Source organism: Chionomys nivalis, chromosome 17 (genome assembly GCF_950005125.1).
Source record: "Chionomys nivalis chromosome 17, mChiNiv1.1, whole genome shotgun sequence".
NCBI lineage: Eukaryota > Metazoa > Chordata > Mammalia > Rodentia > Cricetidae > Chionomys > Chionomys nivalis.
In genome coordinates, this window is record NC_080102.1 from 41987601 (window position 1) to 42010665 (window position 23065).

A 23065-nucleotide genomic window follows, 5' to 3' on the forward strand; every position below is an offset into this window, starting at 1 on the left:
ATTTATTTTTTAAAATTTCTTATTTTTTTAATAATTTTTTTTTAAAGGTAATGCATGTCAGGATTGTGCAAAGAGGAAGTTGGAAGAAAATGGAATTGAAGTTACAAAAAAAGTCAGACAGTCAGATACTGGTAGGTATTATTTGTTTTGTGGGGACCCATCTTAGGTCTGTACTGTAATTAGTGCTTTGCTAACACCCCTGATCTGTGGGGAGGAGCGGCACATACACCATGTCAGAATCACACAGACCTCTGGAGTGGAACCTGACCTTTCACACTACGGACCAGAGTGCTACCGTGTCCTCAGAGTTTCTATTTAAGTAATGTAACTGAAGGAAGACAAGCAAGTGATGCAATCAGCTAGTGAGTGTTCGTTCATGAGGAAGACACCCATCCACATACCAAGTCAGCAAACGGCAGATTCTGGGAGAGTTCCCCACCAGCTGGAGTGCCCACATCTGTCTCTAAGAAACCACTGCAGAGTCTTGCTTTTGGTTATCTACCATGGAGATGTATAGGAACTTGTACACTGTCAGCTGCTCGTTTCAGTAGGCTCTGTCCACTGGTAGTAGGAAAGGTGTCCTGGCTGACTGCTCCAGTCACCGCTGCCTCCTTTACTTCCCCTCTCCAGGTTTGGAAGTGTGTGTTTCTAGTTACTCAGTACCCCCGGGGAAGTTGGGTTTGAGTCTGATTGAGCTCTGAAGGGCTCTCCCTTCTCCATCTCACTCCCCCAGCTCCAGCCCTTAATACTGCCAAAGTCAAGCACCTAGACACGGGATAAGAAGGAAGCAAGGCCTCTACTCTGTGGATTCTAAAAGGCGGAAAATGAAAGTGTTTCCTTTATTAAAGGCATCTGTATTCTTTCCTTTCGACTTGTTTATGGTGTTAGAGGGCCAAGGCTGTGACTTCTTAGTTGTAGGATGTGTGCTGACTGTCTCGTATTGACAGTTGTTTTTTCTTTGCATTTTCTCTTCTCCTCTCCTCTTATGCTGGAAATCTCCTCCTGCTGCTTGGAGTCTCTTGGATTAGTTCCACTATCTTTTATGTTTCCTCTAATGGTTCTTCTGTATTTGTTTTTCGAAGCAGGGATTATCTGTGTAGCCCTGGCTGTCCTGGAACTCGCCCAGTAGACCAGACTGACCTCAAATTCACAGAGATCCACCTGTTTCTGCCTCCCGAATGCTTGGATTAAAGGCATGTGCCACCACTGCCTGGCTCCTTAGTGCTTCTTAATTTTCATTTTTAATCTCTATTAAAACACTTTGAGAAATTCTCAAGATTATAGTTTTAGCCCTTAGATTAAACTTTTGTTATTTTTGAGGGTCTGGAGCTGGGGCTATAAAGCAGGGGCTTGTGCATGCCAGGCACAATGAGCTACATCTTCATCATCCAAATTTTTGTTTGTCTTGAGATAGGGTTCTCACTGTTTCCTTGGCCGGCCTGGAACTCACCATGTATAAATCAGGCTGCCCTCAAATTCAAGAAATCTACCTGCCTCAGCCTCTCGAACCTGAGACTAAAGGTATATGCCACCATGTCCAGCTTAAAATTCCTACATTAATAGTGTGACCTGAAGTTTCTGAGAGTTCTTCTCATTTTAATCTTGCTTCTATCATTTGTTGTATAGTGCTGTGATAAGTCTTTCAGATCTTTGGGGACCACAGAGTCTGCTCTGATTATCTGTTACCACCTCATTCCTGAGGCCTTTTTTTTGGGGGGGGGGATAGATTTCTGATTATAGGCGTTTTCCTACTAATAGAAAACTAAGGCTTCAACACTATGGAATGCATCTCTAATCAGTTGTAGCACATATGAGATTGAGGTTAGTCTGGACTATGTAAGAATGTAAGAGCACTTGTCTCAAAAACAAGAGAGGAAAGGCAAGGAGAAGAAAAGGGAGGGTAGAGGTTGGGGAGAGAGAACACAACTTACATGTGGCTGAATACTACTTATACACTTATGCACCCTTCTCTAATAATTTTCCAGAGCTATGGAACATTTAGCATATTGATGACATACTGAACATTTAAAGTTATAAAAAAATTGCCTGGTGTCTGATGAGCACTGTGACAGAGTTTCTTGAGCATTCCTAGTGTGAAATCATCTCAAATTTAAACTTTTTGTTACTCAAAATTTTTAGATTTGGGGGAGAGATGATTTAGTGGTTAAGGGTGTTTGTTGCAGCCGAGCAGTGATGGCGCACATCTTTAATCCCAGCACTCGGGAAGCAGAGGCAGGTGGATCTCTCTGAGTTTGAGGCCAGCCTGGTCTACAAGAGCTAGTTCCAGGACACATATCAAAACCACAGAGAAACCTTGTCTTGAAAAAAAAAAGTGTTTGTTGCTCTTGCAGAGGACCCTGAGTTCACTTCCCAGTACTCATGTGGCTCACAACCACCTGTAACTCTAGCTCCAAGGAATTTGATGCCCTCTTTTGGCCTCTGCAGGCATCCTCTCTATCTGTCTGTCTGTCTGTCTGTCTGACACATACACACACAAAACCAATAAAGTATAAAATAAGTAAAAGTTACAGATTTGGAAGCATTTTAGATTTCCAATTAGGGCTATTCAATCCTTTAAGGGATTCTATGCAGAGTTCCTAAACAGCCTAAGCTGAGAAATCTAGCCAGGTGATGGTGGTGCACATCTTTATTCCCAACACTTGGAAGGTAGAGGCAAGAGGATCTCGGTGAGTTCAAAGACAGCCTGGTCTACAGACAGAGTGAGTTCCAGGATAGCCAGGACTGTTTCACAGAGAAACTCCGTTTCAAAAAACAGAACCAAACTAAAACCAAAACCTGAGAAATCTGAAGTGCTTTTGGGCCCCAAACATTGTGAATAAGGATGCTAGTATATTTTGCATAGGAGATAATATGAACTATATGTTCCAAGGACTCGAGTTGCTGAAGTCATCTGCTATTGATTGAGTCACACTGATGTGATGTCTAAGGTCCCAGCAACTGCTGTCAGTAGACAGTTGTGGGTTTTTGGTTTGTTTATTCTGTCGTCACCTGTATACATGTAGGCTTGACATGTTCATCATCTCGCTGAATGCTGTTTGTTCAGGTACCAGGACTACTGCCTGGTAGACAGTGCCTTAGAGCCAGAGATCTTTGATGCCCAGAAAGCCTTGACCTGTTCTGCATATGGGTGAGAAAGGCCAAGGGTCACCTTCTTAGTCCTGTTGTCTACACCTGCAGCCTAAAGATCACCAGAGGAATGGAGTTTCTGGGTTGCAGTATTGTGTGTGCATCCTGACCTTTCATTTTTCTTATTCTTCCTTCCTTTCTTTCAGTTTTTCGAGACAGGGTTTCTCTGTAGCTTTGGAACCTATCCTGGAACTAGCTCTTGTAGACCAGGCTGGTCTCGAACTTAGATCTGCTTTCCTCTGCCTCCCGAGTGCTGGGATTAAAGGTGTGTGCCACCACTGCCGGCCCTTTTTTTCTTCTTCTTCTTCTTCTTCTTCTTCTTCTTCTTCTTCTTCTTCTTCTTCTTCTTCTTCTTCTTCTTCTTCTTCTTCTTCTTCTTCTTCTTCTTCTTCTTCCTCTTCCTCTTCCTCCTCCTCCTCCTCTTCCTCCTCTTCCTCCTCTTCCTCTTCCTCTTCTTCTTCCTCTTCTTCTTCCTCTTCTTCTTCCTCTTCTTCCTCCTCTTCTTCCTCCTCTTCTTCCTCCTCCTCCTCCTCCTCCTCTTCTTCTTTCTTCTTCTTCCTCTTCCTCCTCTTCCTCCTCCTCCTCCTCCTTCTTCTTCTTCCTTTCTCTCTCTCTCTCTCTCTCTCTCTCTCTCTCTCTCTCTCTCTCTCTCTCTCTCTCTTTTTATGTACAAGTTTTCTCTATGCAGCCCTGGCTATCCTGGAATTTGTCCTGTAGACCAGGCTAGCCTTGAATTTACAGAAATCTGCCTGCCTCTGCCTCCCAGGTGCTGAGATTAAAGGCGTGTACCACCACCACTGGGCCTGAGCCGACCTTTCTTTATCAATACATAAACAGGCTTGATTCTACCAGAAAACAGCACTGAAGTGCATGGGTAGATATTTCCATATCTCTACACACATACATTGGCTTGCTCCTTGGCAGTACTTATAGCTCAGCAAGGCCATTTCTAGACAGTGGCTACTGTTCCTTTTATGGAAGGTTTTCAGAATTTTCAGCATGTGAGGCAGTTTCTGAAACAGAAATCCTGATACAATTTTTAGTGAACTGAAACACTTTGTATTTTTTACGTTTTAAACAGATGATGCTGGAGGGTCTTGAAGATTTTAAAACTTGAAACTTGAAAACCAGCCTTCTGTAACCACAGTGCCATGCCCAAGCGATGAGGAATGTACAGAGGACTCCATATGGATCTCTCAATAGAGAACTGTTACATACCCAAAAGAGCCATGTGGGTGTGTGGCCTTCGTGGTTGAATGACAGAGCTTCACTATGTGCTTAGCTGCTCAGGAGGTGACATGGACACACTTCAGGTATACTCTGTAAGGACTAATGGACAGCTACCTCAGGGACCAAATTGGGAGGTGGGATGTACCTGATATTGTTCCCTCTTCTTGTTTGACATGTTTTCTTATGTCAGGGTGTTATTTTTCCAGTACATGGAGGAGAGTGAAGACTGTCCAAGCAACAGTAGTTGCCAAAGAGAAAATAAGACGTAAACATTATATTTTATACCTTTACGTAGAAACATCTTTTACTGTAGAAAGTTTTTTAAAGATGTGTTGGTTTCATTGTTAAATAGTAAAGAGTAAGTGGAAAGTAGAGGCACTCAACCCACTAGAAAAAAATGGTTGTTTTAAAGGGATTACTCAGTTAGCTGGGTTTCTTTGGAATTGTGACGTTTTAGTAATTTCTCTTTCAAAGAAATGGCAGACTGCCTGGTAGGAAGCGTTAAGTCCAGAGTCTGAAGAACTTTTCGAAGTCTTCAGTGCTGTCTAGACCCACTTAGTGACTTAGAAGTTAGAAAGTAAAAGCGAAGCACAAGCAAAGCTTTAAACTTTCAGATCTTAAGTTCCAAGCTTTCCAAGTCTTATTTCTTCTCTAGGATAAGGCCCATCTTTTCTGTTCTCCTCTTCCCATGGTTTCTGTTAAGATTTACATGGAGTGGGGTAGGCAATACTTTGAAAGAGTTTGCCACATTTTAACTACTTTCAAGGTTTCCTTCTGGGAAAACACCCATGCTCAGAGTTCCTCTGATAGCTACGATGGCAAAGGCTCCCATGTTATGCAGAGTGGTCCTGAAAGGAAGACTCCTTAGAAACAGGTCCTGCATGGCTCATTTGAGGCTACTAATCTTTGATATGATGGCAGGTTCTTTGATATCTTGCCAAACCCTGCCTGTCACATTGCATGAATGGCACTGTAGCTACCAAGGGGACAGGGATAATTAAGAACAGGAAACATAGGTTGCGACAGGGAACGAGGGAGAAGTGAGAAACAGGCTAAAGACAACCCCCCCCCATTTTTAAGTGTGGAAAAAATCTTTTATGTCACTCGTTATAAATAAAATTTTAAAGTCAACCCTGTGTGCTCAGTTTCTTTTATGACAAGATGTGGTAATATAATGAGAATTTTTAGTCACTGAACTGTGAAATCAAGCAAATGATTAATTTTGAATGTCTCTAATTAAAAAAAAAACACATGAATTTTTGAAAACTGTTTTTTAGGAGCTAGAGAGATGGCTTAGTAAAGAGTACATACTGCTCTTGTAGAGGACCAAGTTTGGTTTCCAGCACCCACATCAAGTGACTCTCAACCACCTAGGGAATCTAATGTCCTCTTATAGATTCGGTGGGCACCTGTACTTACATATGCATAGACCCCAACAGAAAGAGATTATTGTTATTTTGAGATAAAGTTTCACCTTGTAGGCCAGGCTGGCTTCTAACTCATGGCAGTTCTGCTCAGCCTGTTAAATGTGATTACAGGTTCAGCAGTGAAACTTCCTTTTTTAAACACATTTACAAAATGTAAGTGCTATCAGGGATAGCTAGATTAAATATTAAAGTTGATCTTTGTTTAGCAAAGTTTAGCACAATTACATTCTGCTGGTTATAAAAGCAGGATGCAACAGATTCAATGCAATGCCCATCAAAATTCTTCACAGACCTCGAAAGAATGGTACTCAACTTCATATGGAAAAGCAAAAAACCCAGGATAGCCAAAACAATCCTGTATAATAAAAGAACTTCTGGAGGCATCACAATCCCTGACTTCAAACTCTACTACAGAGCTACAGTACTGAAAACAGCCTGGTATTGGCATAAGAACAGACAGGAGGACCAATGGAACCAAATAGAAGACCCAGATATCAATCCACACATCTTCGAACACCTGATCTTTGATAAAGAAGCAAAAAATATCAAATGGAAAAAAGAAAGCATATTTAACAAGTGGTGCTGGCATAACTGGATATCAACATGTAGAAGAATGAAAATAGATCCATATCTGTCACCATGCACAAAACTCAAGTCCAAATGGATCAAAGACCTCAACATAACGCCAGCCACACTGAACCTTATAGAAGAGAAAGTGGGAATGCATTGGCACAGGGAACTACTTCCTAAATAGAACCCCAGCAGCACAGACACTGAGAGAAACAATTAATAAATGGGACCTCCTGAAACTGAAAAGCTTCTGTAAAGCAAAGGACACAGTCAGCAAGACAAAACAACAGCCTACAGAATGGGAAAAGATCTTCACTAACCCCACATCAGACAGAGGTCTGATCTCCAAAATATACAAAGAACTCAAGAAATTGGACACCAAAAGTTCACATAATCCACAGACCTAAACAGAACTCTCAACAGAGGAATCTAAAATGGCTGAAAGACACTTAAGGAAATGTTCAACATCCTTAGTCATCAGAAAATGCAAATCAAAACAACTCTGAGATTCCATCTTACACCTGTAAGATGGCCAATATCAAAAACTGATGACAACTCATGCTGGAGAGGTTGTGAGGAAAAGGGAACACTTCTGTATTGCTACAACCCCTTTGGATGTCAGTGTGGCAATTTCTCAGAAAATTAGGAAACAACCTTCCTCAAGACCCAGTAATACCACTTTTGGGTATATATCCAAAGGATGCTCAATTGTGCCACAAGGACATGTGCTCAACTATGTTCGTAGCAGCTTTGTTTGTCATAGCCAGACCTGGAAACAACCTAAATGCCCCTCGACTGAAGAATGGATAAGGAAAATGTACATTTACACAATGGAGTACTACTACACAGCAGAAAAAAACGACATCTTGAATTTTGCAGGAAAATGGATGGAGCTAGAAAACATTATTTTGAGTGAGGTAACCCAGACACAGAAAGACAATTATCACATGTACTCACTCATAGGTGGTTTTTAAACATAAAGAAAGCCAGCCTACAAACCACAATCCCAGAGAACTTAGACAACCGTGCAGACAGTAAGAGAGACTTACATAGATCTAATTTACATGAGAAGTAGAAAGTAGAAAAAGACAAGATCTCCTGAGTAAATTGGGAGAATGGGGTCCTTGTGGGATGGGAGAGGCAGGAAGGGGAGCAGTTGAACCAAATCTGACTTCCATGAAGATCTGCAGAGTCCTTCTGTTCCACTTTGAAACAGGAACGAACACTGCTGAAAACTGTTCACATTCCTTCCTCCAAGCAACAGCATTTAAGCAGATGATTCAGTTTCACCATCAGAAGTTTCCTGCTTTTAAAACTTGTGGAGGTTATTTTACCGGTTTTCAGAACTGACACACACTTCCTCTGAAATAATTTCCCATATAAGCCAGGTTCACTAGTTTACTAAACTGCACTATGATTGCTATCTTTAAAAACTATTAAGGTTGGGGAGGTACTCAGTGGTAGAATACTTAAACAGGGATCTGGGTTTCATCTCTAGGACCACAAAAACTCCAAACCAGCGGTTTCCCTTAAAGATAAATGTAAGGCAAGACCAGAGTAAAGATGCTGCAGAGATCAAAACTTTAAACCAATTTATTTCAAAACAGAAGTTCTTAAAAAAAACAAAAACCAGACACTTCATTCACTGCTGTTATAGGAAACTTATTGGAATGGGGTTGAGTACTCCTTAACCTGAGTGGGCTATCAACCTGTTTTAGTAAAACTGTAGGAAATTTTCTCCCGTGACACATAGGATCTAAACAGAGACCAGAGTATAGCTCCTATAGCTGGCAGCTGTTCAAAGACATGCTCATTTCTAACGAGACTGGGGGGATTGCGAGGACTGGGATGCGTGTGATGTTCTGGGCTTCCGGTGTCTCCTGCTGCCTTCTTGGTCTTCAGCGTCTGGATACTTTGAGAGGTCCAGAGTCAACACGTGACTGAACATGCATTCATCGTGCTGCAATGGAGGGAGGCCAGTTTTAGTTAACTCTCCTGCTTAGAGGAGAGGTATTTTTCAAAGTGAGGTCACTAGTTAATCTTGATTTACATTTAAAAGGGATTAGTTATTCTGTTTTTGATTCAGGGTTTCTCTACATTTCTCTGTCCTGGAACTCAGTACATAGATCAGGCTCCTGAAATTTAGAGAAATTTGCCTGCTTCTGGCTCCTGGGTGCTAGGATTAAAGGCATGCATCACCACACCTGGCTCAGTAAATTAACTTTTATGTTAGCTTAAAGGGGAACTGCCTAAAAACTGAAGGTCTTGAACTATTGCTCTACTCCCTTGCCTCAGGTTTTTAATTATTTAAAAATTTTATTTTGTGTATGTGTGTGTCTGCAGGGTACAGATGTGAAGGTTAAAGGACAACTTGCAAGGCTTAGTTCTCTCCTTTCACTGTGAGTCTGGGTGATGGAGCTTACATTGTCAGGCTTGGCAGCTGGCGCCTTTACCAGCTGAGCCATCTCAATGGCCTTACGCTCAATTTTTCAGTTAAAAAGTATTTGTTTGAATGGCTTTAAGACAGGTGTGTTGGCCAGGCGGTGGTGGTGCACGCCTTTAATCCCAGCACTTGGGAGGCAAAGGCAGGCGGATCTCTGTGAGTTAGCGGCCAGCCTGGTTCACCAGAGCTAGTTCCAGAACAGACTACACAGTGAAACCCTGTCTCGGAAAAGAAAAAAGAAGAAAAAAAAAAGGACAGGTGTGTTGAAATTATAAAAGTTCCTGTACCCTTTGGAGCACTGAGTGAACTTGTTTTTTGATAATATTACATCTTTGCAAGTCACAAGTTAGAAAGGAGAAACACAATATTAACCAATGTTACAATGTACCACTGTTTGTAAAACACAACTACCACACTGCCATGCCATTTTAAAGATACTTTTTACTATACATATTTGTGTGTGTGGAGGGGATGAGTTAGTTTTCTTTCTTGATCATGTGGGTCTGGAGGATCAAACTCAAGTCAGCGAGCTTGGTAGAGCAAGTGCTGGGCCATTTGTGGCCATGCCCTGCAGTTTTGTTTTCCTTCTTTCAGTTAAAATCTTAAATCTGTTTCTGTAAAGGAGGGTGTCTGAGTAATTACTCACAAATACTACTCTTTAAAAGTCATTTGGTTTATGTTTACCCACTATGGAGACCCAATAGTGTCTGCAAATTCTTGGACTATATGGATGTGGAAAGAAATCCCAAGAATGGCAGGGCCTGAGGAGTTTATGGGGCCTGTCCTTGCCCCTGTTCTCTTACCTCTGGGTAGATGCCTATCAGTGCATCAGCTCTGGAGTAGAACTCCTCTTTCAGGGAAATGATTATCATCTGAAACTGTTCCTGACTCTGCTCTTTGATGTAACTTGAAACCTTGGAGGAAATAAAAAGCACACATTTCACCAGCCTCCTTTGAGCTCTGGGAACAATGATTCTCTTTCTTTTCCTTTTAGTTTTCAAAATCACATTTGAGTTGATAACTCAAAGGTTAAAGATTAGGAAAATGTGGAAAGTGTATACAGTTTCATAATCAAGTTTTGGTTAAATATGAATTCTAGCTCATTCAAGAAGCTCAATTCCAAGGAAATAAGTAAAATAATTGGGGTATGGTGGTGCACACCTGTAATTTCAGAAAAGCAAAGGGTCTAAGGGAAGTCCTGGTATCCTCAAGGGAATACCTGGGACCACCTAACATCCTTCCACCCTACCCTAACGCCCTACCCTTTAAAGTTTCCTTTATGAAGCTCAATTGAAGAAAATCCATTCCCAGTGCCACAGCCTTTATGTGGGGGACATTTTATATCCAGACCATCATATAACATATCTATTCCAAGACTTCCATTCCTGTATCATGGTTACTACCATGGCCTCTAAAACCAGAGTTCCTTCTGTGGATGTGGATTTTTAGTCTATCTCATTACTGCACTGCAGATGGCACGTCAGAAGCAAAGTTATCCTGAGTTCAGAGCAGTTAGAACCAGTGTACTCTAACCCAGACCAATGGTAGGGATTTGGCAAGTACTATCTTAATAGATTAAGGTCTGAGTCTTAGTTCTCCTGCACCCAAGTTTTGAGTGGTTTGTTCATTTTATCTTGTTTGGCAAGCAAGCCATCAAATGGTCTAGCTTATGCCTGAGTGTTTGTCCTGATTTTTCCTTAGTTATAGATTATGACCTAAAGTACAATTCAAATAAACTCTTTTTCCATTAAGTTGTCTTTGGCCATGGTTTTGTCACAGGAACAGAAAAAAACTAGAACAAAAATGTCCTATTAGAAATTGAAAGCAGAAGCCCAAAGTGGGGGTGGAAGGTAGTGCATACCTTTAATCCCAGCTCTCCAGGAGGCAGAGGCAGGCAGATCTCTGAGTTGGAGGCCAGCCTGGTCTACAGAGCAAGTTCCAGGATGGCCAAGGTCACACAGAGAACACACTATCTTGAAAATCCAAAGGGTGGGGTGGGGAAAAGAAATTGAAAGCAGAAAAAAGCTTACTTTGCCAATGTTAGTATTGTCCAGGGCTGCATCTACTTCATCTAATACAAAGAATGGAGCAGGCCGAAAACTAGAAAAAAATGACATGCATATGAGTAACTTCCTATTTGCTTTATGAAGACTTAGAGGCAGCTACTTAGGGTACACAAAACCTTTGTGAAACTCTGGGAGACTTTTGGTGCCACCATGCCCAGCTCCCACACATTTCAGTGAGTTCTCGTCTCACATGTCTGTATACTGGATTGCACATGAGTATTAAACCATCATCTCCCTCCCTTCCACCTCTTCTCTCCTATGGGCAGTTAGTGGCAGCAATTATTATAGTTATTTAGGCCAAAACCATGGAGTCATAACTGACACCTTCACATTCCATGCCTGTTTGTAACAATCTCTCCCTCTCTGTCTCTTTCTGTCTCTCTCGGTTTCTCAAAACAGAGTTTCTCTGTAGCCTTGAAGTCTGTTGTGACCAGGCTGGCCTCAAACTCAGAGATCCACTTGCCTCTGCCTCCTGAGTGCTGGGATTAAAGGCATGCACCACCACTGCCCAGCTCAACCTCTATCTCTCATACTGTCCCAAGCCACCACTATCTTTCACCTTGCTTAGTACAACAGCATCCTAATCCTGTGCCTATCACTCTACACATGCTAAGGCCACTTTGGACTCAAGGTTTTTGCACTTGCTATTCTTTATTATATCTATAGCATTCTTGCCTTAGCTACACCCAAACAGCTTGTTTCCTTAATACTTACCTATTCTAATTGTTTTATTGCTGTAAAGTGCTTCAGGGCCTCTCATATCTCCATTCCTTTATTTTTTTTCCCCTATGGGATTTGTCATTTTCAAATATTCTCTATATTAGGGGAATAGTTTACAAATATACTTTATCTCCTCCAATGAAAAAAGTTTTTTTTTTTTTTTAAACAAATGTGTTTTACAACACCCCACAATAATGTTGTAAATGAGCCTAAGATCTCATACTTGGGAGTACATGTACTCTATTGCTGAGCTATAGCTATAGCTGCAGCAAAAATGAAGTTTTTGTTTTGTTTTCCTCCTCTCTAACCCTGGCTGTCCTGGAACTCACTTCGTAGACCAGGCTGGCCTCAAATTCAGAGATCCACCTGCCTCTGCCTCCTGAGTGCTGAGATTAAAGGTGTGCGCCATCAATGCTGGGAGTAATGAACTATTTACAGGAAAGACACTTTGTTTTGTTCACAGGAATCTCCAGAGCCTGCAACAGTACCTGAAAGTGTGAATATTTAGTAGAGTGAAGGGAAAGGGTGCTACCTAACGAGAATCGCATTCTGCTGTGATCCTGCATCTGGAGTCCCTCCCCAGCCCACATGGTTTTTCTCTGTACCTCTCCTGGGTGGCCTGTCCCATTCCTTCCTTGAGACCAGATGTCAGATTCCTATGTTATTTCTTAGTGATGGGAAGAGAGCGGCACTTACACTGGTGCTGCCTACTGTGAATGCTGAAGGCTGTTGTTTGTCTTAATTTTACCCAACTTTTATTTCTTGATTTATATTTCAAGGGAAACGGTATAACCATCAATGGAAATGAGAATGTTAAGCCCCCCTACTCCCTTTTTTTTTTTAATATTTATTTATTAATTATGTATACAATGTTCTGTCTGTGTGTATGCCTGCAGGCCAGAAGAGGGCACCAGACCTCATTACAGATGGTTGTGAGCCACCATATGGTTGCTGGGAATTGAACTCAGGACCTTTGGAAGAGCAGGCAGTGCTCTTAACTTCTGAGCCATTTCTCCAGCCCCCTACTCCCTTTTTTAAGGGAAGAAATATTTTGCTTTCATTACACAGCAGAGCTCTGAGTATGGCCTAGGAAAGTAATTTGTAAATTAGGTCATTGCTTATTGTTCATTTTTGGCAATCTTGAGATCATATTTAGATTATCCAAATACTTTCCTTTAAAAAAATAAAACCAGAAAACTACTATCGACAACATTTTTCAAAGACTATACTTGAAGATTTTCTAACTTGCCATAGACCTAAATCAAACTTCAATTTATGACTGAAAAAAATGGCTTTGGTAAATATTATTAAAGAAAATAATTATAGATTTTTTTTTGTAGAAAGATGCCGTTGGTAACTTGTTGTGGTCTTACCTGTGTACAGCAAACAGAAGAGCCAAAGCAGCCACACACTTTTCTCCCCCTGACAAATTGTCCATAGGCATAAACCGTTTGCCTGGAGCCACACAGTTATAGCTAATTCCATCTAAATAAGGTTCTTCAGCATTCTCTGGGCTAAGAAATGCCTGAAACACATTTACTTAGCCATATTAGAAAAGTAACCAATACATTTCAAATTGAGTGGCAACATATTTAAGTGAAAATATTCTTTCTCTTGGTTAGGTTTTCCTCAATTTTGATGGGAAAATGATAATACCTGTAAATACATTAAATTCTGCATTTAACCACAAACATCAAGGTTATCTGGGATGAGGGAAAGAGAATGTTCAAAATATCCAAGGCCCAGGCCTTTCCACCATAATTCCATTCAAATCTCTCAAGAAGCCGCAGACTAGCTGGGCGGTGGTGGCGCACGCCTTTAATCCCAGCACTTGGGAGGCAGAGGCAGGCGGATCTCTGTGAGTTCGAGACCATCCTGGTCTACAAGAGCTAGTTCCAGGACAGGCTCCAAAACTACAGAGAAACCCTGTCTCGAAAAAAACCAAAAAAAAAAAAAAAAAAAAGAAGCCGCAGACTTACAAAAACAGTCTTCGTCAACTTACTTGTTGCTCCATCTACCTGGTATTTACGATGGGCCACATATTGTAGGTATTTGTATGACTCCTGTTTTCAATGAGCTAATATGCTTATTTTGCTAAAAATAAGTTATGTTTAGTTGAAATTCTAACATTCAGAATTAGTATCATCTCAGTCATAATGTGAGCCCAAGCAGAGCTGGTACATAAATCCTGGCCTACATCTTTCTCCACATTTGAGTCTACAAGTATTTGCTGTGGCTATTGATAATACAACTGGAGTGGATAATACAGTGGGCCAGAGATTCTTTTGATGGATCCTATCTGGATTTGATCCCACCTTTTAGTCTTCTTTTGATGTGCTGATCATTACAACTATTTCTTCTACCCTGATCCCACCCACCTTTACCACAGAGACAAGTAGTTCCATAAAGTCAATTTAGTAACAGAGAATAGAATTTCAGCGTTTAAAAAAAAAAGCCTTAGAAATCAGATGATCCAACTCTACTCATGTGTCAAGTGGAAAAATAGACCCAAAGTGGCTCTAATTAGTCAGTGATGTCAGGATAGTGGTGGAATCCAGAACACATGTCTTGAGATGAGAAGTCTTCTAACTTGACTTTGCACCTATATCATTCAAGGACTATGCAGTGGTCATTTATTTCTCACCAGAAAACAACAAACACCATCAGTTACTCTAAGCTTCTGTGGTATTGAGGGTTGAAAAACACACCTGGGCACTGCTGTTCCTGCAGAGCTTCTTGTAGATTTGATCAATTGAGACTGAGATGTGCTCAAAGCACTGGCTGAAAGCATCATATCTCCGTCTTTTCACCTGTTCAAACTCTTGCCTACATACTCTGGCTTCCTTTCTGCTGGCTTCAAAAGCTAAGGAAAAAAAACCAACATTCTTTATTTTTGAGACCATTGGGTGCTTCTCTTAAAATTTATTATGTAGAATATTTCAGAACTGTTTTTTGAGTTTGGTTGTCTTGAATATATCTACCCTCAAAATAACTGATACTGAATTATAAGAAGACATCTTTTAAACTCAATGATACTTTTCCTGGTAGAGCTAATGTCTAAATAATATTAGTAAATCCTGACAGTGTATTTAATATACTTACTTTCTTGTATGAAAAGTCTTAATTATAGCCAGGCGGTGGTGGCGCATGCCTTTAATCCCAGCACTCGGGAGGCAGAGGCAGGTGGATCTCTGTGAGGTTGAGACCATCCTGGTCTACAAGAGCTAGTTCCAGGACAGCTAAGACTGTTACACAGGGAAACCCTGTCTCGAAAAAAACAAAAACAAACAAACAAAAAAACCAACCAAAAAAAAGAAAAATCTTAATTATATGTTTAAAAATAGTAAGCCTACCTTTTTTGTGAAGACAGAGTCTCATGTAGCCAGGCTAGCCTCAAACTCACTATGTGGTTGAGGGTGACCTTGAACTTCTGATGCTCCTGCCTCTATCTCCAGAGTTCTTGTATTATAGGTGGGTTCATGCTTCTAAATCAGTTTATGAGGATTTGGAAATGGAACCCATGTTTCATGTACATTAGATATTTGTCCAACAGAACTATATTCCCAACCCCCAATAACCTATTTTTAAAGTAAAGCAGAATGTTCTTCATGAAGGAAGACATTTTGTATTTCAGAATTAAACACATATTAATATAAGGAAACATAGAAAAATATATAATAAAATAAAGGTACAATTCAAGGAGGCTGCTGGCACATACAGAAATAAAACATCCAAGCATATATTGCTAATAACTATAAACTCAATTTTACCATCTGCAGATTCTTGAAACTTGTCTCTGACAGCTTTTAAGTTCTCCTGTGCGCGTAAGTTTGGAGCTGCAGTCTTCAGTAGAGTATTTTCTTGGGATGCTACTTGCTCTAGAAGGAGTGTAAGGTGGTCCTTCACTTCCTTATCCGATTGTAGAGCCTATCATTAGCAAAGAACAACACTGACAGACATGCCTTTAACATTCAAAGGTAAGGCCTAAGTACAAGGCTTACCTTACCATTCTTTGTGTGTGGGAACATATCTCTGGAGGTGAGAGGACAGTTTTTGGGACCGATTCTATTCTTCCATTATGTATGACCCAGGAATTGGACTCAAGTTCTCAGGGTTGGTGGTAAGTGCCTTTATATGGTGAGACACTTTGCTGGCCTAAGACTGCTGCTATTGTCCATCTGTCTATCATCTATTTTGGTTTCTTGAAATAGGGTCTTGCTATATATCCCTGGCTGATCTGGTATTCACCATGTAGCCTGGATAGGCATCAAACTTGTAGTAATCCTCCTGCTTCAGACTCCCAACTGCTGAGATTACAGGTGTGTAATCTACTTGCACCCTCTGCATCTCCTTGCTCCTACAGAAGGGTTTGGTACTGGGTTTGGTACTGCAGTCACACAGGCAGTGTCTGCAGCTGTGCCTTTCTTGCTCTAACACTGTATCATGCTGCTCTGGGAACATTCTTTACCTCCCTAGATTATGCCCAAAAATGTGAAAATTCATTTATCATTTGTTTTTGTTGTTCATTAAAAATAATATTGGCCACCTATTATGGGTTAAATATTGAACTGTTAATCATGAAAATTATTCAGTCTTTGCCTTAAAATTGCCCACAGAGGTGCTGGAGAGATGGCTCAGTGGTTAAGAGCACTGTTTGCTCTTAGGACCTGAGTTTGATTTTTAACATCCACATGGCAGCTCACAACCATATCTGTAAACTCCAGTTCCAGGGAATCTGACACCTTCTGACCTCTGAGGGCACCAAGCATGCATGTGGTACATAAGCATATGTATCATGTATCAACAAAAAACCCATATGCAAAAAACACTTTAAAAACCAACAACCACAGAGAAGTCAAAAATACAAATTGACATTTACACTGGGATGAAAAAGCCTCCTCACAGTATAAACATAGGTGCAACATGGTAGAGAGAAGGAATCCAAATGACCTAGAATGTGCAATGCTTAACTCCAAAGCCAATGAATAAGGAAGGGAAGGGGAAAGTGTAGCTATGTTCTTCCAGGAAAACTTTCTTGACTCCTAAAGTGGGTTAATTAATATATAATAAAGATAATATTTAACCTACTGAGAAAAGATTATTTGAAAACTGAATAAGCTGATTATCTGGGTGACTTGAAAAAATAACAATAAGGTAGATTTTAATTGATTGAGTATGATAGTTTCCTGCTGAAATACTATGCTTCCCAGCTTCTCTTGCAGACTACGGAAGTCATTTTCACCCTTATAAGAGACCCCTCATCCCATCATCTTCTGTGGGCAATCTGGTCACCCATACACATGGGTGACAAAAGTGTTCCACAACTGTGAATAAACATGGCCCTGCCTAAGGTCAGAGCAAGCCTCTCTGTCTCTCTACAGCTGCCTTTAAATAATCTAACACACTGGTGCCAAAAGACCTAGGAAGGCATCTGGAGCTGGAAGTTGTCCCCAACCTCCCCAGACTGGCAGCTCCCAGCCTTTATTTACTCTAGGACCTGAGGGCCTTTCTTTTTACTCCCCATCTCAGCCCTTTCTTTCACCTTGCTGTCTCACCCTGACAATCTGAACTTGGTGGATGGCCACGATGGGACCAAAACACACATGCAACGTAACAAAATGCCAGGACGAGGGAATGGGTTGCACTTAACTTAAAGGCCTCTAGTTAGGTCTGGGTGTTCACTTGAGCTTTCTTCTGCCTTAAGACCCACTGGGTCAAAGGCACCAGAGACTTTACATTGCCTGTGATGATCAGCCAAAAGCCCTGAGAAATTTCCACTAACCCTGTAGTTTCTTAATCCTGAAACTATAACATTTAGAGACACCCCCTTACTTTCTAGATGTATTTAGTTACTGCAAGACTTAGAAGATGCTCTATGCAACCGGATTTGACCCATTTTTTTTTTTTTTGTCCGTGTCCCTCATCTGCTTCAAATTTTTCTGTAGAATTTAAACTAGTGATTTTCTTTAGCCTTTTCATGCAAATCTGGCCTCAAAATACATTGGAGAAATAAATGGCCACTGCTGGCTCATTTGAAGCTTTTTAGTATCTAAAATGATTTAAATAATGGAATGGAAGCATGGTCTAAGGCTCCCTCCCCCATAAAACTCATAGTTAACTTTAATCTTTCTCAAGGTTCTGGCTTACAACCACACTCAGAATGTCTCCCACTGTTTCTTCTGCTTTTGGCCTAGCCTGTATCTCCAAGCCTAGATAATCTTGTTTGTATCTTTTTTTTTTTTTCAAGACAAGGTTTCTCTTTAGCTTTGGTGCTTGTCCTAGAACTAGCTTTTTGTAGACCATGATGGCTTGTTTGTATCTTTAAAGCTAAGAAATAAGCATTTTTGATTGTCTGCCCCATCTGCAGATACATACAAACTGATTATGGATATGTAGATCACTGGGTTCAGTCTTAAAGAGAACTGAATGTCCTTTTGGGTATGGATAATATTGAAATTTTTTTTCCTGTTCTACTATACCAAAAAAGTGAGCTCTGGAGTTGGAATTTGTCCTGTCTGCTCTAGACCCAAATATGCTTAAAGTTTCTTCCAAAGTCTGTCCTAGGTAGGCTGGCCACCTGACTCTGTGACAGGAGGAGAGCAAAGACACTTTGTTCTTGAGAAGAACTAAGAAGAAAACTAGTTTCCTTAGAGGTTACAAATGACAAGGTGTTTTATTTTTAGCTTTTAAAGACAGGATTTCACTGTGTAGCTCTGGCTGTTCTGGAGCTCACTCTGTAGACCAGGCTGGCCTTAAACTCACAGAAAATCTGTCTGCCTCTCCCTAGAGCTAGGATTAAAGGTGTGCACTACCACTGCCCGGCAGAAGGAAAGATGTTTTAACTCCTTGAATTCACCCCACTTTTTCTTTGTTTTGTTTACTATCTTTAAAGCTTTTGTTGAAACTTTATGTATTTGAGGGCTTATAAGTTCATTGAGTGTGATTTTAAAAGGATGCATAGATAATCTTAATTTGGTAGAATATACCATGCATGTAACTTGGAATCAACTCTTGTTCAGGAAAACGGTGTGTGTCCGACAGCTCACCTGGGAGTACAATGTGGCTTGCTACAGTCAACAAATGATACAATTAAGTGATATTCCTTGACCCATAAGCCCTCAGGTTCATTAGGAAAGAAGGAAATTGTTTCTAACCTGGACTCACCTGCACTGCTTTGAAAATATAATCTATTCTCTGCCCAGATAGAGTTCCAGGGCTAGAGCCTGCACTCTTACCTTGAAACCTTCAAGGAGTACACAGGCATTGGCAGTGATGCTTATGGATATTTTCTTAGAAATTCTAAAATCCAGAAGCTTATTAAATTTGGTTATCTTGCTTTAAAAATTACGCCTCTAAACAATCTATTTTTAAATAGAATGATGTTAAGATATGTTCTCTCTGCTGTCAATATGTGGTGATCTACAGATCATCAACAAAAGGAGTCAAGAGTTGTCCTTCTTTGTTAGTTCAGTACATGTTACATGTAAATTGTTACAGATTTGACAAGACTGACTGCTTTGATCTTTCATCTATTGGTTCACTGTATGGAATAAAAATGTTATAACATTTTTACAAGGTTCTGTTAATAGGGCTAATTTTAGAAAACTATAAAATGAATCATTTACTCTTAACTAGGCAGTCACTGTCTCTGGGAATACACTTTTTATTAAAAAATTAAAAATCATTTCTTTTGGGGGAATACAATTTAGAATAAAAATGTCTCTTTAAAAAACATAGCAATATAAAAATTTTTACAGTGTAATCCTGAAATATAGATATAACAATTTTATGTTAACAAAAATACTGTCATGTTTTCAAATACTAGATTTAGTCATTTCAGGTAACAGTTCCAACTTTATCAAGAAGTTCAAGGTCATCCTTAGTGAGTTTGAGGCCAGCCTGGGTTACACAAGACCCTGTCTCAAAAAACCCAACAAAATAAAACTAAATAATCCAGAAAATCATCAACAAAAGGTAATTTACTGGATGAGGTAGAAAAGGACTTTTCTAAACTAATGTAAAATGAGAAAGCAGTAAATAAAAACTGTAGAGAAGACAAAAGCCACAATATAACCAAATAATCCAACAACTCTCCCAAATACATTAACACATGTTTAAAGATGTGGGCTTTGTTATTCAGCATAGTTCTTGCATTTCAACATTGTCCATGCTTTGAAAAGATGAGCCATTCTTTTTTTAAAAAATTTATTATGTATAGTGTTCTGCCTGCATGTTTGCCTGCAGGCCAGAAGAGGACACCAGATCTCATTATAGATGGTTGTGAGCCACCATATGGTTGCAGGGAATTGAACTTAGGACCTTTGGAAAAGCAACCAGTGCTCTTAACTTCTGAGTCATCTCTTCAGCCCCAAGGTGAGACATTTTTATATGGAATCATGTTGAGGAATAGAAATGACTGACTCAGAGGAAGGCTGAGTTCACTTTAGCTACTGGCTCAGGAATGAACATGTGACCTTGTTTAGGTCACAGTATAACCTTAGGTTTTCTAGGAACAACTTTAGTTCTGGAACAGTACTATCCCAAAAGAAAGGTTCATTTCTCCAAAGATGCTGGCAGTGTAGGTAGGCAGCCTAGATGGCAGTAGTCACTGTGCCCAATGAGTTCAGGTCAGCCAGCCGAGAGCATGACTGTCTCATAAAAAAGAGAAAGCTTACCTATTTTCTGCTATTTATGAGAGGTACCCAGCATTTATCCTGCTCCAGGCTCAGAATTAACACCCTTAGCATTTACCCAGGGATGAGATGAAAGGAGCTACTACTTTTATTCAGTCTGCCCCTTTCAACTGTAATGAGGCAATGCTAATAAACTGACTTCTGAGGGATGAGGACTGACTGCTGATGTATCAAATGCAGTTAGAAGCTTATAACTTTTATCATGTCCTCTCTGGGAATGAAGAGAAATTATGGATTTAGTTTGATCACCAAAGTCACCAGCTGAATCAGTCATGCTCAGAGGAGGTGCATTCAGGTTGGTGGACACATAGACAGGCTGGCAGGGCAGCACACCTGCAGGAGGCAGAATGCATGGGAGCTCTGTACCTCCTCCATTCCTGTCCTACGCATCTCTCTCACTTGGCTCTTCCCATGTTCTATCTTTCATAACAAATTGGTAAATGTATAATAAATTACCCTGAATTCTGTGTGTGATTCTAGCAAATTACTGCACTTGATGGTTAAGGCATCCTTAGGTGACTGGCATCTGAAGTGCTGGCAATATGTGGCCTGAATTTGTGGAATCTGATGCCACCCGAGACAGGCAATGCCAGACTGGAACTGAACTCTAAAATTTCCAGCTGGTGTTCAGAGATCTAATACTGCTACTTCTCTGGTGTTGAAAACACTGTTAATATAGATATTTGGTGGTATATGCACATATTTGTGTGTGTGCCCATATATGTGTAGAGGCCAGAGGCTGACTTTGGCTGTCTTCTTTAGTTTCTCTCCACTTTATTTTATGTAATTAATTAATTAAAAATGAGCCGGGCGGTGGTGGCGCACTCCTTTAATCCCAGCACTTGGGAGGCAGAGGCAGGCGGATCTCTGTGAGTTCGAGATCAGCCTGGTCTACAAGAGCTAGTTCCAGGACAGGCTCCAAAACCACAGAGAAACCCTGTCTCGAAAAACCAAAAAAAAAAAAAAAAAAAAAAAAAGTTTTACAAGCATTTTTGTCAGCATGTGTGTCTGTACACCACTTTCATGCAGTGCCATGAGGACAGAAGAGGACATTAGATCCTTTGGAACTGAAGTTACAAATGCTTGTTAGCTGCCATGTGGGTAAAGGCAACAAAACCTGGGTCCTCTGGAAGAGCAGTCAGTACTCTTATCACAGAGTAATCAATCCTCCCTTAAAGGACTGTAGTCTACTTGGATGAATGCTTCTTTTTCATAGATATCAGCTGTTGCTTGGGTACTTTCTGTTAAGTGAAAAAGACACTTGTAACCTCTACTCCAGTCACTTGAGTCACTCAGATCAAAAATTAACCCCATATAGCAACCAAATGGGGTCATCTCTATAGCCCTCCACCTTATGTTTTGAGACAAGATCTGTCACTGAACTGGAGCTCACTACTGACTGGCTAGACTAGCTGGCCAGTGAGCTGCAGGGACCTACCTGTCTCTGACTCCCCAGTTCTGGGATTACAGACTTAAAACTGTGGCACCCAGCTTTTTTCTATGGGGGCTAGGTAGCCAAACTCAGGTTATTATGTTTGCTTAGCAAACACTTTACTGACCGAACCACCTCTGCAGTTCCTATTTCAGTTTTTGGAGACTGGGTTTCATGACACATGAGCTGACAGCCTTTTTTTTTTTCCCCTCCTGCCTCTATCTCCCAAGTGCTGGGATTGCAGGCATTTGCAATCATCACCGTAGCTTTCTTTTTTCCTTCTGATGTCTCTTCCCCCACAAAACAACAAACCCTACCAACCATCCACCCCAATATCTTAAAACTAACCATATTAAAATGATCCTATAATATTTTAATAGCCAATATTACTGTTAATCACAAACAAATCTTTAAATTACCTTCAAATCTTCCCTTAAAGGACTGTAGTCTACTTGGATGGATGCTTCTTTTTCATAGATATCAGCTGTTGCTTGGGTACTTTCTGTTTCAGTTAACTGAAAAAAAAAAAATAAATAAAAGGGACCCGTGCCTGAATAGTAACCTCTACTCCAGCCACTTGAATCACTCAGATCAAAAGTTAACCCCATATAGCAACCAAACAGACACAAAGGCCTGGTCTCAGCCATTCCTGACATAATCATGCACCAGTGTCCTGTCAGCATAACATTATTGACAAACTATTGGGAGCCACTGGGAGGGTTGACATACTTCCCTCTATCAGTGCAACCCACCCTACATGTCTGCTCAATTCTTACCTCAGCTGCCTCCTAGCTGCATTCCCTTCCTATCTAAGTCTCTGAGAGCCACCATCACTAGGTTTTCTCCTGTTTTTTTTTTCCTGTTAAAAATGTATCAATGTCGGGGCTGGAGGGATGGCTCAGAGGTTAAGAGCATTGCCTGCTCTTTCAAAGGTTCTGAGTTCAATTCCCAGCAACCACATGGTGGCTCACAACCATCTGTAATGGCCTTCAGGCATATACACAGACAGAATAGTGTATATATAATAAATAAATAAATATTTAAAAATGTATCAATGTCTAACTTAAAAAAATTTAAAAAGAGGAGTAAATTACTATTTATTCAACTACGGTTTGGCTGTGGTGATGGAAACCAAAATTTACAAAATGAAAGAAGAAAGTTTTATTCATCCCTTAGTAGATTTCTTAGCAATGTAAACTCAATAAAACTACTTTTTGAATTAAGTTTACATTTTGCATACTATATTTGTTAAAATAGCTGAAATGCAAGTTAAAGCTCAGTACTAAATGTAACGCAGAAGCAATACATCTCATGAGTGTGATGCCATTGCATATGTG

The 23065-nt window shown here is 40.4% G+C and overlaps 2 protein-coding genes across 7 annotated transcripts in view; one reads left to right on the forward strand and one right to left on the reverse strand.

Annotated features, from left to right (window-relative positions):
- Window positions 1–5474, forward strand: part of Fam118a (family with sequence similarity 118 member A) — a 28997-nt gene extending 23523 nt beyond the window's left edge. For 4 of the 6 annotated variants that reach the window (XM_057792715.1, XM_057792714.1, XM_057792717.1 and 1 more), the window contains 2 exons: window positions 48–131; window positions 734–830. In XM_057792715.1, coding sequence (XP_057648698.1) covers window positions 48–131; window positions 734–780 — 131 coding nt within the window. In that variant the 3' untranslated portion in view covers window positions 781–830. Of the gene's footprint in view, window positions 1–47; window positions 132–733; window positions 831–4228 lie in introns of those variants that run through there. The other 2 variants (XM_057792719.1, XM_057792718.1) reach the window with 1 other exon arrangement.
- Window positions 5475–8190: 2716 nt separating this feature from the next.
- Smc1b (structural maintenance of chromosomes 1B) overlaps window positions 8191–23065 on the reverse strand; it is a 74933-nt gene continuing 60058 nt past the window's right edge. The window contains exons 19-25 of the mRNA XM_057792453.1: window positions 22148–22243; window positions 15374–15530; window positions 14312–14466; window positions 12977–13128; window positions 10848–10917; window positions 9621–9731; window positions 8191–8334 (exon numbers count right to left, since the gene is read on the reverse strand). Coding sequence (XP_057648436.1) covers window positions 8191–8334; window positions 9621–9731; window positions 10848–10917; window positions 12977–13128; window positions 14312–14466; window positions 15374–15530; window positions 22148–22243 — 885 coding nt within the window. The remainder of the gene's footprint in view (window positions 8335–9620; window positions 9732–10847; window positions 10918–12976; window positions 13129–14311; window positions 14467–15373; window positions 15531–22147; window positions 22244–23065) is intronic.